This window comes from Poecile atricapillus, chromosome 2 (assembly GCF_030490865.1).
Source record: "Poecile atricapillus isolate bPoeAtr1 chromosome 2, bPoeAtr1.hap1, whole genome shotgun sequence".
Taxonomy (NCBI): domain Eukaryota; kingdom Metazoa; phylum Chordata; class Aves; order Passeriformes; family Paridae; genus Poecile; species Poecile atricapillus.
In genome coordinates, this window is record NC_081250.1 from 111,207,122 (window position 1) to 111,221,670 (window position 14,549).

General features: G+C 37.0%; 1 protein-coding gene across 4 annotated transcripts in view; it reads right to left on the reverse strand.

Annotated features, from left to right (window-relative positions):
* The window catches only part of NOL4 (nucleolar protein 4), a 152,226-nt gene that overhangs the window by 43,881 nt on the left and 93,796 nt on the right, over positions 1 to 14,549 (reverse strand). For 2 of the 4 annotated variants that reach the window (XM_058832454.1, XM_058832453.1), the window contains exons 6-7: positions 2,369 to 2,548; positions 1,437 to 1,628 (exon numbers count right to left, since the gene is read on the reverse strand). In XM_058832454.1, the coding sequence (XP_058688437.1) occupies positions 1,437 to 1,628; positions 2,369 to 2,548 (372 nt within the window). The remainder of the gene's footprint in view (positions 1 to 1,436; positions 1,629 to 2,368; positions 2,549 to 14,549) is intronic. The other 2 variants (XM_058832456.1, XM_058832455.1) reach the window with 1 other exon arrangement.

The following is a 14,549-nucleotide window of genomic DNA, read 5'->3' on the forward strand; positions in this document are numbered from 1 at the left end:
CTTTCAGATGACAAAAACAAGTGAGTAGATGCAATTTAATGCTACTTAGTATATTGTAGGAAGTATTTATTTTCTGTTTTCCTTTTTTTGTTGTTGTTTTGGAGGGCTAAACAATCCGCCATATACAACACCAGTCAATCTTTGGCACTTCTGTCTGTACAGATGTCCTTTATTCTACCTGGTTTTCTCCATCTGACTTTCCACTGTTCAGAAACAGTGTTATCCCAATGTTTCAAATAATAAAACCATGCAGTTGATTGGAATACCAAACACACACAAAAATTTAGTTTCTGTCTTTGCTTGTTGTGTTATCAAATAGTGGTCTTATCCTACAAATAAGCCTGATATTTTGTTCTTAAGACTGTCAGCTACCATCTTAAACAACATATGGCACTCATAAATATACTGCAAAATCTGCAGGAAAGAGAAAGACAGAGAGAAAGAGAAAAGCAGTAAAATGCAATCATCTCCAATAATTTTTAATGTAATCAATGGGCTTGCAGATGATTCATTAAAAAAAAAATGGTATGTTTAATCACTAAATGATATCTATTTGTAACAATGAGGTGTTTTTGTTATCATCTAAAGGCCAGAGAGATAGCTAAGACATTAAACACAAGGTGTGTAGCTATCTAGTTTCTTCTGACTTTCCTCCATTTTGGAAATACAAATGTTTTCTAGAAATAATGAAGCTTCCAATTACTGAGAAGACTTTATTTACCCATTTTTGTGCTACTGAATAATATTAAAATAACAATGTCTGAAAACACTGTCAGTTGTATACCATGATAATCTCCATGAGTTTTGGTTCCATTACAACTACTAAACCATTGGGACACTCAAATTGTAGATTTGATATCTGTGCTTTACAACAATTAAACATGCTTTGCACACCTTTACATCAACTGAAAGATTTCTGAGTAACTTTCACTGATAAGTAATTGGCTAAGGTGTACAAGAAAACACCCAAAGCCAAAGCCATTGCTACAGTGGGCGTTTTCTTTAGCATAGACTTTCTCTAGCAGGATCGATTTTACAGAACTCATTGGAATCCAGCTAGCAGAGGCATTTTAGAGAAAAATACATCTCACAGCAAGACTTTTCCAGGCAAAAATCTGTAACTGTAACTTAAAGTAAAAAATAAGTCACTATGTAGTCCATAGCTCAGTTTCCTTCCTTATGCCTTGTTTTGTTCTTCTTTTCCTATAGATCCATATTAGTTCACTTTGTGAACTCTAGTGTCTTATAGCACTTTTAAATCAAGGGGAATAAATTCAGGAAGAATGAAGGAGCAAAAAAGCAATCTCTGACCTGGTATTACCAAAAAAAATAAACAAACAAAAAATAAAGACGCTAAGATGAAAACAAAATAGTGCCATGGATTTACATATGGGGTTTTGATGGAAACTAGTGCTGGGTTTTAAGTCAAAACTCACCATCTCAAAACCACTTCTTTTCATCCGCCTGCAGGACTTGAGGTAAGTACGTATGCGTTTTCTGGCACGCTCTTGATACTCAGGGAATTGTCGCCTGCATGAGTCAATGATAGCCTGGATCTTTTCTTTGGGCTGCTTAGAGATTGGGACCATTCGGTCCAAGTTTTCATCTACAAACAGCCTGACAAACATCTGTTGGCAAGAGGGAGACAGAGGAGATGGGTTTGGAGGGCAGCTCTCTTCTCTTCCTAGCTTCCTGGCTTGATTACTGATAGGAAGACTTTTTTTTCTATCCACTGAAGAGCTTTGTAACGGGAAGCCAGAAATATAAAGCAAACAGTTCTTTAAAGGGTTATTTGGGGTGGGGGTGGGTTGGGTTTAAAAAAATAGACAAGAAAAGAATAGTCTATAGGATACAGAACTTGTGAGATAAACCAGAACAGATTGTGAAAATAGGCACTACTTAAGTTTCATTATTAACAATAGGCTGTGATTGCTAATCATTTTATTGAACTGACTCACATTTTTTCTTTGTTTGAACAATTGCTTGTGTTTTCATGCATAATTATATACATTGGGAAAGCAATAGAGAACAGCTGACCACCAGAATGGTCTCCTGACAAAACTAGCTACAGCCTCTTTCCATTCAATGGGTGAACATGCACATCCACACAGCCACACACATGGTCACACATGCACACATACAGAACAAAGCTTTGTTTTCCTCACTGGTAAAGATGGCACTCTGCCTCAAAATTCTAAATGAAACGCAGTAAATCTGTCATCTGTTGGCAAGAGTTTAATGTGCATTAAAATAGTAATTGAAATAAAATCCTGCAAATTAATGTGCCTTTAATATTGTCAGACTTACCCAAAAACAACAACGCAAAAGGAATAGAAGAAGTAAACAAGGTGAGTGCAAGAGGGCTTACGTTAAAAGCTTTCAGTCGCTCAGCTTCTACCCCATCTGATTCATTAACCTTCTCAGGATCTTCTTGCTCGTCATGGTCATCCTCATCCTCATCTCCTCGATTCAGAGACAGATCTTCAGCACCTCTGCCTACACTCTCATTCTTGCCAGAGTCATAGCTTGAATAGCTATGTGCAGGGGACTGAAAATAGAGGAAAAAAAAAATGCTTGTAAAAATTCTCAGCAAAAATAAGGTCTTACTTATCAAAAATGCATGTTAAATATTTCAAGAATTCCATGAATTCTTTTTATACTTTGTTCAACATAAAGTTCTCCTAATCTTTCCAAGAGCAAACAATGCACAATTATACTGAGTGTGTTAAAAAATGTGACCAACTGCAAATTTCAGTAAATCTATTAACAAATTAATTACCTGTGATGTCTACAGTTAACATGAAATCTTTACCATACAGCCTTGTGCAAGTACTACCTAAATAAGTTTCTTATAAATAGTAACTTCTCTGTATTAATCAAGATGGAAATAAGGGATAGCTGATTTGAACAAAACTCTAAAGAATTAAAATTTAAATATTTCAAGGCAAAGAGGTTTCAAATAGGAAACACTGGTATTCATCCAATGAATATTAAATATTACCAAGAGATGCAAAAATTTATTCAAAATAAGAAAGTGATTATGTTCTAGTTTCATTTGCAAAATCACAGAATGAATTAGAGATGTGTAGGTTTACATTTTGAATGCTCTCTGAGAATCATGTAGTAAAACTATTTTCTCTTTGAAAATCAGCATTCAGAACTTTCCCCTGGACAGAAATTCATTTTGTTGGATAAAAAAGATGACCATCTCAATTAAGTGTATCCACTTGTAGGACCAAAAAGTTTCCAATTACCAAAAATTAATACAGTGCATTTTCCCTTGAAATATCAAGCCCTCAGTTAACTGTTCCCACTGCACACATTTCAGACTGCAGACTGTAAAAAGGCATCAGTAACAGAAAGCCTTCCACAACTTAACATTCTACAACACAAAAATTAAAGATCAAAGCTTTTCCCCAGCCACAAAACATATCAGAGTATCTAGACCAGAGCCATCAGATTTAAATTTAGGTCAAACAGAGCAAAATTTTACTTCTAAATCTTAATGCTGTAATATTTCACTATTTTTCTCTTTTGCTTCAAAGCATTCTGTAGTCTGAATCAGGTGCTACATGACAAATCTCACACACACACTTTATTTAGATGCCTCCTCCCTTAATGTCACCAAAAGTCAGGAGCATAATTCCTCAAACAAAAATACATTTCAAATGGCATGCCTTGAACCACATTCTGAGCTTCCTAAAATTGTCTTTATTTCAGGATATTTAGCCAGACACAGAATGAATCTGGACAGTGAGGTAGAAGGGAAAGACAAACAAAACCTTTCATCTGTAAGGTATAGTTTTTGCTTTATATTCTTACTTCAGCTTCTTTTTTCCTCTTTTCCTCTTCTCATTTCAATCTTACTTTGGTCCTCAGTACACCATCAGCTTTAGTCACTTGCCTTGCCTTAACAGCATTCATATTGCAAGCCTATCCTCCCCAGACCATACTCTCACAGTACCAATCCCCTGGAGTTCCAGTTTTTAATCCCTAATGCTCCTAATATCAGAACTTGCAGACACTCTCATCCCCTTCCCTGATTCTCTTCACTCTCTAGACCGCTCTTCCTTCCCTAGACCCTTATAGCAGATGTAGGAGGAGTGAGAAAACATCAGAACAAAACAGAAGAGCCAGCCTCTAGATAAACAAGCTCAGCACCACCTCTTCTAGGGCAAGAAATTAGCCAGGGATCAAGATGGCAGATGCAAGATGGCATGGGAAGATAAGACTTGAAAGAGCAGTGAAAACAAAGCTCCAGTTCTTGATACACTGATAGCTTATCTTGTGAAGATGGTGACTACCTACATTGCTGCCTAGTCAGATAAGTTCAGGTTCCATCCTAGAGGAGGTGATGGATGTATCCTACCAAATGTCTAGCATATGTAAGCAGAAGAGTTTGTCACCAGAAGGCCAACAGCTGCAGCCTAGTAGCCTGCTACAAAGGAAGGAGTGATTTCCCTTAAACCTGAAGAGAAGACAAGTTTTAAAAAGAAAGTTACAATGAATCAATTGCTACTTTTGTACAGTGCTATGCAGTAGAAGGTCTGACCTATGCCGCAAGACGTGTTCTTCTGTATTTCTTTGTTTCACCCATCACTACAGCTATATAGCATGCAGAAGGCTTTGAGATAATCAAAAAGCCATTTCATGTACTAGGGACCACATAAAGCATAGAAGCTGGTGCCCTAAAGAAACCTACTGACTGAAATCCTTGTTGTGCAGACACTTGATCTCGCATGTGTCATTTCATCAGACTAAATCCAATTAGACTACTCATGTGCACAAAGTTAAACAGATGCAAAACTGATTTCAGTATGTACATATGTTTCGGCTGGATGCCAGGATCATAAATTATGCACCAGGGTTGAGATTTCTTTTTGTGTAGGAAACAAATTCAGGCCAAAATGGCTTAAGTATGTCTCTCAAAAATGCAAGTTAGGGTGTTTTTTTGGTTTTTAGTTCTGTTTTGTTTTGTTTGTTTTTTAAAGAAAGCATTGCACAGAGAGCCTTGTCCAACATCTGAAGCTTTTATTTAAACAAGAACTTTAGCATCTTAAATAAACTGTGGAGAATAACAGTCCGAGAAAGTTGCATGTCAGGAATCCATATTTATTCACTGTGAATTGGAAGGCTGTGTACAGTACCAGGAAAAAGGTGCTCTTCTCCTAGTTGTTTCATTAGCAAACTGAGGAAGAAATAAAGCTAACTTTGAGTTTTCAAAAGTTCAGTTAAGAGCAAAATTTCTACCTTTCAGTATTTCTACACAGATGAATATTGATTCAGAGAACGAAGAGACATCTCTCTCTTGTGTTGACTCTGCAGTTGTACAAAAGACAATAAAGATTTCCTTTTGCTACTCTATTAAGCAACTGAAGTGCTAAACAAGGGGTTGGAGAGCAGAGGACAACTCATACTTTGTACATGACACCCAATTTTAGGTCGTGCACTGTCCTTTCAAAAGGCTGCTTCCACCTTTGACAGACAGGAACATCTTCATTCAGATTCCTGAAAAGACCTTGACACATGGATTTTATATGATCCTGCAGTAAACTAGACTGAAGAAGTGAACCTCGTTAAAATGTTTTGGATTTGCTTGTTTATTTGTGGATTTGGTTTTTTCTAATATTTGCCAGTCTGCTTAAGACAAGAATCACTTCCTGGCTCCAGTTCACCACCTGAAAGCAAAAACCTTTGTGCTGACAGGAAAGTATGAGCATGGAGGGGAGCAGACACTTCCCTGTTGATAACAATGAAAGATTAAATCTTGGTGGAGCGGAAGCATTAGTAGATGTAAAATGTTTCACAGGTGAATATTTTTTGCTTAAAAACTCAGGTTGGAGAAAAAAGTGATGGCAATGACAAATTATTCAGTGAGAGTAAATGAGGCCAAGGCTAAGGACAAGATTATTTCCATCTCCAAACAAATGTTTGATTATCGAGCTGTCTCAAAAATACTGAGATGTTGATATTTATATTCTGACCACTTTGTCCTTGCCCTTTCCTGAAGGTTATGAGTTCATTATTTTAATCTCTTCCTTGCAATAATAAGAACTAGGCAGTACTGCTTCTTCAAAATGAAAGTAAAGGTTCATGCCTAACATCCTGTTTTTAAGAGATTGTGACATGAAATAGCAACATCTTTCTAAAACATTACAAGTCACCAACAACATTCACCTGAAGTCAAATCATACAACAGAAGACCCAGGAGAACATCACAGTATCATCTACTTTATCTTGCTGCCCCAGAACAAGGTCAGATGGCCAATCCTGACCACTGTTTTCCTAGTTTTTATGTTAAGACTTCCAGTGACAGAGATGCCATGCATCCTTCAGACAACCTGCACCAGAGTTTCACTGTCTTCAGAACTATTCAAACATTTTTAAGACTCTGACTTTCATAAATATACTAAACCTATTTCTTTTTCATGTATTCACCATGGATTGCAATGGAGAAAAGGTGTGGTTTTGGGAGAAGAGAGCATTCTTTTCCCTCTTTATGAGACTCCAACAACTGAGGACTGTTATCATGTCCCCTTTCCTCAATCTTCTCTTCCCAATAGATTAATTTATGCTGTGAAACCCATGTTTTCCTGATTCCTAATCATTCTTACTGGTCTGCTCTGGATGTTTTCTATCTGATTTGAAACCTTCTCAAAGAGCAACCTCCAAAACTCCAGAATGTATTCCATTTACAGCCTTTATATGAAAAATATATTTCTTTAATGTTTGATCAATTTTTAGCATGCTTACAGCAGAAAAACCTTATCCCTTAATGTGTAGAAGAATACCCCAAAAGTGCAAAAGGCAGCAGTGCAGAAACCCCACAGCTGCCAACAGAAATCATGCTGTTATTTTATGAGGACTAAAGCAGAAGCAACCGGTAACATTTAAAAATATAAAGTCTACCATAGTGCTTGAATGCCTGCTGGGGCTCAACACTGATGTATAGCCACTGGACAGGGTTTGGAGGATGATGCCACATGAACTTACTGCAGGAAGCTCGTCCCAGCAGAGACTCTTGGCTACGCCAGTGAGAGTACAGACGACACTTCATTACCCAGCCAAAAGTTATTCAGGGATACAAAGCTAATTACTGAGGGAGACTATTTGTAATGACCAAAAACTGGAAAAATCATGTATTTTTGACTTTAAAAACGCCAACATGAAACAAAAGACTCTACCTTTTCAGGGAAAGATGCCTTTGATGGATGTGTGGCAATTCTTTTTAGTTTTTAATGAGGCTTCATTTTTCACATTTACATTACATTTTACATTTACTTAGGGAGTTTTACATGAATTTGAGTAGTGTGGAATTCTTTCAGTGTTACATTAGACACTCATAAACCACAGAACTGTGAGCAAGAGAGACTTGCACATTTGAAGAGCTGACAAGACAGCAGCACAGGTCTCCATGCTGCATGGAAACGAAAGGGGTTTGGAGGCAGGCAGAGATGAAAACACTCTACTATACACTCTACTGGCTATCCATGATTCTCTTTTAGAAATTTGCCTCCACACCTTCAAAAGTTACTGACTCTTTTTAATGAATACATAAAACCATATTCTAAAGCTGGCAGAATTCGGCTTGCCCCCAGATGTACATCCAGCCCGTTCTTCTTTTTCCTACATTTCAGTATTTCCCTCTCTGCCACTGAATACATAAAAATCTACAATTTCAGCAATGACTCTTGCAAATTATGTGTGCTTTTCTGTATATTTTCTCATGTGCTATAGTGCATACATATTTTTATAGCAACTATTCCTCTGACACAGAAAGGGATTAGAATATCCTGATGACAACAGGTTGGATTGCTTTGAAGATCCTTTTTTCCAAAATGATCAATTACATTAGAACTCTATTTTAATGTTTTTTCACATTTACATTTTTAACTGACTCTACATATGAAAAAGTTTTTGAAAAATGCAGAAAAACTAGATTTTGGTAAACTGGTATGAGTGAGATGCATGCCTTTTATTTGAGATATAAAAAAAAAAAATTAAAAGTTAAGCTAGAACGGTTAAGGGAAAATTCATGTCCTACAGCTTTCCCTTGAAAATATATTTGAAACTAATATTGCATTGTTAGAGTTCCACTTCATTCCTGTGCAATTTGTGAGTTCTCCATATAGCAGGGAACTTTCCTACAGGAGGTAGTTGTGTTTGGCTTTGGTTTTATTTTTTTCATTAAATCTATAATACATGCAATATAAATAACACATTAGAACACATAAAATACTTTTGGCATATGCATGTCCTTTTGTTACTGAAGTACTTGAAACCTAGATTTTTCTCCTCAATTCAAATAGAAGGCAGGAGGCGTAACTGAATACCCAGGTTCAGCTATTATCCTAAGGAACTTGCTATCAGGTTTTAGAGATAGAAGTCCAACTCTATTATTTTGCATTAGCAAGCCATTTTCTTTCCACAGTCCCTCTTAAATCAAATGCTTTTCTACCTTTCAGACTTTACTGTTATTATCCTTTTTCATAACCTTCACATTGTCACATGTTACTGTCCATCTCCTCTTTTCACGTTACAGGGAAAAATCTGAATTCCCAAATACAATTCCAGCATCTCACCATTTATTTCAAGATCCAATTAACCTCATTTTTATAAACTCCTCACATATTTGTTCATCTTAACCATATCTTTGCATCTGACTATGACTAGTTTGCTCCCCTTGTTACACCATAATTGGCTTTTCCAGCTCCTTTATAAATTTTCACCCTAGATAATGGGAAGGCATCATTGTGTGCAATTCTGCTATTTGGGGCATGAGGATAACAGCATTTTTACGGGAAGAATGGAGAGCTGAAAGCTAGAGTTTTATAGGTGTGACTCTAAAAAAAAGTGTTATCTAACACATTAAGTATTAAGTTGTAAAGGACATTTACACAAAACTTGTATTACACTGAAATATTAGGAGTATTTTTGGTTTTTTTTTTTCTGTGTTAACAATGTAACTTCTAGAAACAAACTGTTCAGTTATTTACAACAGGAACTAAGAGATAAAAAGATTTTTGCCCTGAATTATCTTTGACATGGTCTTCTCTCCAGAGCCATTGTTTTTACAGTAGTCCCTGCCACTCATTCTTTCTCAGTAATTTCCCAATCTATGCCATATTATGTTTACTTATGAAATTCCTTTCAACAGAAGCACATTAGCCATAAGGAAACTATAAATTAACCAGACACTTTCATTCCAGTGGGTTTATCTGGATAACTAGAAGTTTGGATAATTCAAAGATAAGAAATAATTGAAAGACCTCCTGAAACACATATCTTCCTGTGCTATTTTCTCCTTTTATCTATAATACTGTCTGTCCTAGGTCTATCCCCACTGGTATTGACCAACATCAAAATACATCACTTTACCCTAATAGAAATAAACTCAAAAATTAGGTAGAGAATAAAAACAGAGATGCAACTGAGAATTCCCAGTCAAAAAGAATAAAGTACATTTATAGGCTATAGTTTAAAGAGCTTCTTTCTAATTTTTCCACAAGCAATCGCTTATTACCTGATTGGGCATCTTCAGGAAAGCTTCTGCTCCCTCCTCAGCCATTCTACATGAGGACAATTCTTGGGGCAATCAGAATTAGTATCTCCAAATCCCCTAGTACACCAGTATTGAGAGTACCAGACTAGAGCTGCTTTAACAGAGCAGGAGACTTGCTTACTTCTTAGCTACTAAATAGCTTTCATTTTACAAAGCTGTTTGTTAATGAACTTCAAGAACTCCTGTCACTATGTAGCAAGACAGACTTTTTCAACCAAATACTAAAAGAACTTAGTTATATAACCACCAATAACAAGTCATATTGCAAAATGTGGCTGCTGTGTCTTTGGAAAAAAAATACAATGTCCTTTGTGGTAGTTGAAAAGTCCAACCAAAATGGTGACAGACTTAAATAAAAGATTAAATTATTTTTGGCAACATACGCTGCTATTTTGAAGCTCTAAAAGGATCTGACAGAGTTTCTGAGAATTTGGGAAACACAGGTTGCCACATAGGAAAGCTACATCACAAATTTCTAGATTTCTGCAAACTGTGTGCCAAAAGAGTATTTAAACATTTTCTATAGTACATCCAAAATCAAACCAGAAGATCTGAATTAATTTATACTCTTTTAAGATCTTACAACAAAATAAGAAATTAAGAACCAAAACAGCCTTACTTTATTATCAAAGTTAGGAAAACCTCATCACTGAGTTTCTCAGGACAATAATAGAATACTTTGCAGGTAGTATTATAGCTCAGTGAAGCCAAAAGCCTGAGGGAGCCCCATATAGTTCTTGTGCTTTTGGAAAAATCAATCAACCTAAAACTTCTATTGGAAAACTATCGTTTCCAATTTTTGGTGAAATTCTGACCTATTGCCAAAACTCTTTACAGTTTCCATCTAGATTCTACAACTTTCCCTTTGTCAGGGTTTGGGGGTTTTTATTTTTCTTTTTAAATGAAATACCAGCAGTTTACATGAGGATTAGTGAACATTTTTTCTTATGGAATATATTTAAGTGACTACTACAGTTCACATCACAGGCAGGTAATGAGCATTTTTGACCAGCAATTCTTTGGTTAATTGTTAAAGAACTGGCTGGTAAGAGCTACAAAATATTTTGCAAAAACACTGGACTATTAATTTCTTCTTTGTCTATTTAAATTGAGAATGAAACCTCTAATGCAGGCAACACATTCAGGAAGTAACTAAAATGGAGAACATTTATAGGACCTGAATATCACAATTACAATTACAATGTAGGTCCCAAGACTCTCACTCCCCTCTTTGCAGCCTGTCCTTATCTAACTGACAGAGGTTTAAGATATAAATATGTCAACAAGGATAAAACAGGCAAGCTCTAACTCTCCAGCAGGGAAACAGCAGAATCCCTGACAAAATTCAGTCTATCCATTAAAGATCCCACTTGCTGACCAACAATGCTACCCCCTACTGTTTTGAAAATATCTCAAACTGCTGCCAGCTTTCAAAACAGAAGTAGTTACTGAATACTGCAATGGCCTCTGAAGTCTGACTTAGGTAAGAAGCCAATGTCAGCATAAAACAGAAGATAGATACGGGAGTGATATAACTTCTTGAGCAGTAGTTTAAATGTGCTAAGCTTACTGCTTTATTTCTGTGATTTTAATTTCTTATGGATATCGCCATGTAGGGAAAGAATATCATAAATACAGAAAAGCAGGGTTTCTTATCAACAGAGCATCACTAGATGCTCTGTTTTATTCTTGAACATATTGCTGCTGGAAAGCCTGAGAAGAATCTCTTTCCTAACTTTAGCAGTGAGGAATAAAACTAGGGAATACAGAGCACGTGCAATTCACTGGTTCAGGCATAGGCCACTTGTCAGACATCTACAATTAACCAGAAAACTGCCATAATATTTTTTTTTTTCTGTGCTATTTGTGTTCATGTCCTTTGGTCCATGCTGCTTTATCCTAAATCTTTTCAGTCTTTATCTTTGAACTCATTATGCCTTTAGTTCATTTTTGCTTCAATCTCTTCTTGACTTCTTCTCTTATCTCTGACACTATTCCTTTAATTTCTTCCTCCCTAAATTTCTTCCTGCTTCCTCTTGCCATAAATTTGAGCTGTGACATCAAAAGTGTTCAATGACCTGTTTTCTTCTTCAATCCCAAAAGGACATAGACTGTTTGGAGAGAGTCCAGAAGAGAGACACCAATTTGATCACAGGGATGGAGCACGTCTCATATGTGGAAAGACTGAGAAAATTGGGTTTTTTCAGCCTGGAAAAGTGAAGACTTTGGGGTGATCCAGTTGTGGCCTTCCAGTACCTGAAGAGAGCCTAGAAAGACTGAAAGACTATTTACAAGAGCATATAGTGACAGAACAAGGGGAAATGACTTAAAACTGGAAGAAAGTAGGTTTAGATTAGGTATTAGGGAAAAATTCTGTGAGGGTGGTGAGGCACTGGAAAATGTTTCCAAGAGAAGCTGTGGATGCCCTATCCCTGGAAGTGTTCAAGGCCAGGAACGAAGGAATTCTGACTGGTCAAGTGAAAGGTCCTCATGTCCACAGCAGGGGGGTTGAAAGTAGATGGTTCCTTCCAAGCTAAATCATTCCATGATTCTATGAAAAACAAGGCTATCTCCTGAAGTTCCAAAGCAAGAATCTGCTCTTGGAAACTGTGTTTATAAACAACATCCCTTGAATCTATGACTACAGGTGAAGTCTTGCTAAGAGAACAACGACCACAGAGAATTTAGATTTTGTACCTGTCCCTTTAATTCACTGTCTTTTTCTTCCTCACACTCCTTACCATGGCAGTTTTCTACTCCTTTAAAGCAATAAAATGTTCCCAGAGAGCAAACACATTCACAAATGAAAGTTTGAGTTATATCAGGAACCCAGAAGAAAAGACTGATTTTTGATTTATCACACTCACCTTGTTCCCCTGTCCCTATTGTATCCTAGAAAAGCTAGAGATGGAAAGTACACAAGAGGCGTCCAGGTTGTACAAAGTTTCAAAAGACACTTCCAGAGACTGTCAGCAGAGGCAGATGCAGAAATAATAACACAACATCACTTCAGGATTTGTGTGCCATAAGAATAGCAGACAACAAGAGGACCGCTTGTTTTCACTAGGTAAAGAGAAAGAAAGCAACGAAGACAAGGGGTTCCTCTGTCCCATCCTTGTCAAGACTGGCAAAAGAGTGCTATTTGACAATCAGGAACTCAGCAACTCCCTAAAATGTCTGCCTAAGGCCACACAGCAGCTGGACTTATTAAACACATAGTTATATGCTGAGTTGTGCACCTGTACTTTCTAACACAGAAGGATGTGCAGCATTTTGTATCCTAACTCATATGAAAAGGAAGAACAGTGCACACAATAAAAGTAGGAAATAATGAGGAACTAGAAGTGATGATTAGGATGAGAGAGGAAAATGGTCTAACAATGGACCTCTCTTGGTGTGCTCTTTCTGAATTTATCATAAATTCTTCCACATGCCGATTTCTTCTTCCTAGTTCATTCCTACACAGTGGCATTTCATGATTTCTCACACCTTTCTCCTTTCTAGTCTGAGCATGGCATAAATGCAAATAAATAGGAAAGAGATTAAAATCAATTGATGGAAGCAGTGGAGGAAGGAACTCCAACTCGTCTGTCTCCATCCTTTAGGAGAATTTTAGGCCCTCCCTCCTATAGTTTGTGTTGCTCAGTCATGACAATCCTATGCCAGAATAGGTGGGAGGAGACAGTTTGTCACTCTTTCACTTCTGACCAATCATTTACATTTTCAGAGGCACAGTGTAAAGGAAAAAAAAAACTACAAAAAAGCCCCCCGTAACAGTAACATACTGAGAGATGAACTGAGGAAAAAAAGCAAACGAATTGATTTGACAGGAATGTAACCCAAAAGAACCTGCACAGTACTGAACAGTCATTTGCAACAGATCACGATAATAAGATGACATATTAAAAATTGATTTTTCTAGGGGGAAGCTAGGAACACAACAGGGTCACAAGACAATTTTTTTTGTGTATGCAAGAGAGGAGCATGTTGCATAGTGAGAAGTATGGGGTAAAATTTGAGAATGCTTGTTCTTGCTTTTCCTTTTGGCCTTTTACCTCTATCTGCTTATAGCAGAAATCTTTAGCAAGCTTTAAAAAATTCTCTGGCAGTAAATCAGCTGGATTGTCCCACTAACTAGCCCTTAGAAACAGAGGTTAATGGCCCTAGTTACTGCTTAAGGACCAGGTGGGAAGATTTAGAACCTGAGACCAATCAGGAAGGGACAGATGAAGACAGGACTCCTGAACCAGAATGGGGCCTGTTCCTAGTCTGCAAAAGTCTGAGAAAGAGAGGAGCAGCTGAGATGTCTGTAGCTAAAGGTAATGGAATAGATTACTGATTAGTTGCCTACTTAGTTACCACAAATAAATCTGAAAGAAATGCATCTCATAAATCAAGTAAATCTTGTAGGAAAAGCATCTAATTTGGCCCTCCCTGTTTAGGGAAGGATAAATAAAACATTTATCACAAGAGTAAGCCAGAGGCATTGCTTGAGGTTATCACAGGACAGCAATCATGAGAATGTAGCAGGACAATTCCTCACAAAGGCAGTTTCTACCTATTAATTCCTCAGTTCAATGTATCCTTAGGACTGATACAAAAAGACCAGGAAAAAAAAAAGAAACAACAAAAGAATCTTTCCATTCTAAATCTATGCTGACTTCTGTTAATCTTCTGTTAAAGACATGTTCTTACATTTTGGGGGTGGGAGATGGAGGACAATATTATGAAAAGCATTAAACCTGATTCCCAGAGTAGAGCTGCTCAACAATTGCTGCTCAAACTATTCAGGCAACCTGTTCTAGCAAACAACAGAGTTGTGTTGAAGAGCAAATGCTCTTCCCCAGAAGAGTCAGAGAGGTCACGGTAGCCCCCTAAATCCCTACCAATATCATTAAATATCTCCATTGGGTGGTAGCTTTCCTGAAGAAATCAGAAACTGTCCTTGTAAGCCATAACTTTACCTGCCCAATATGGTACCGGACTT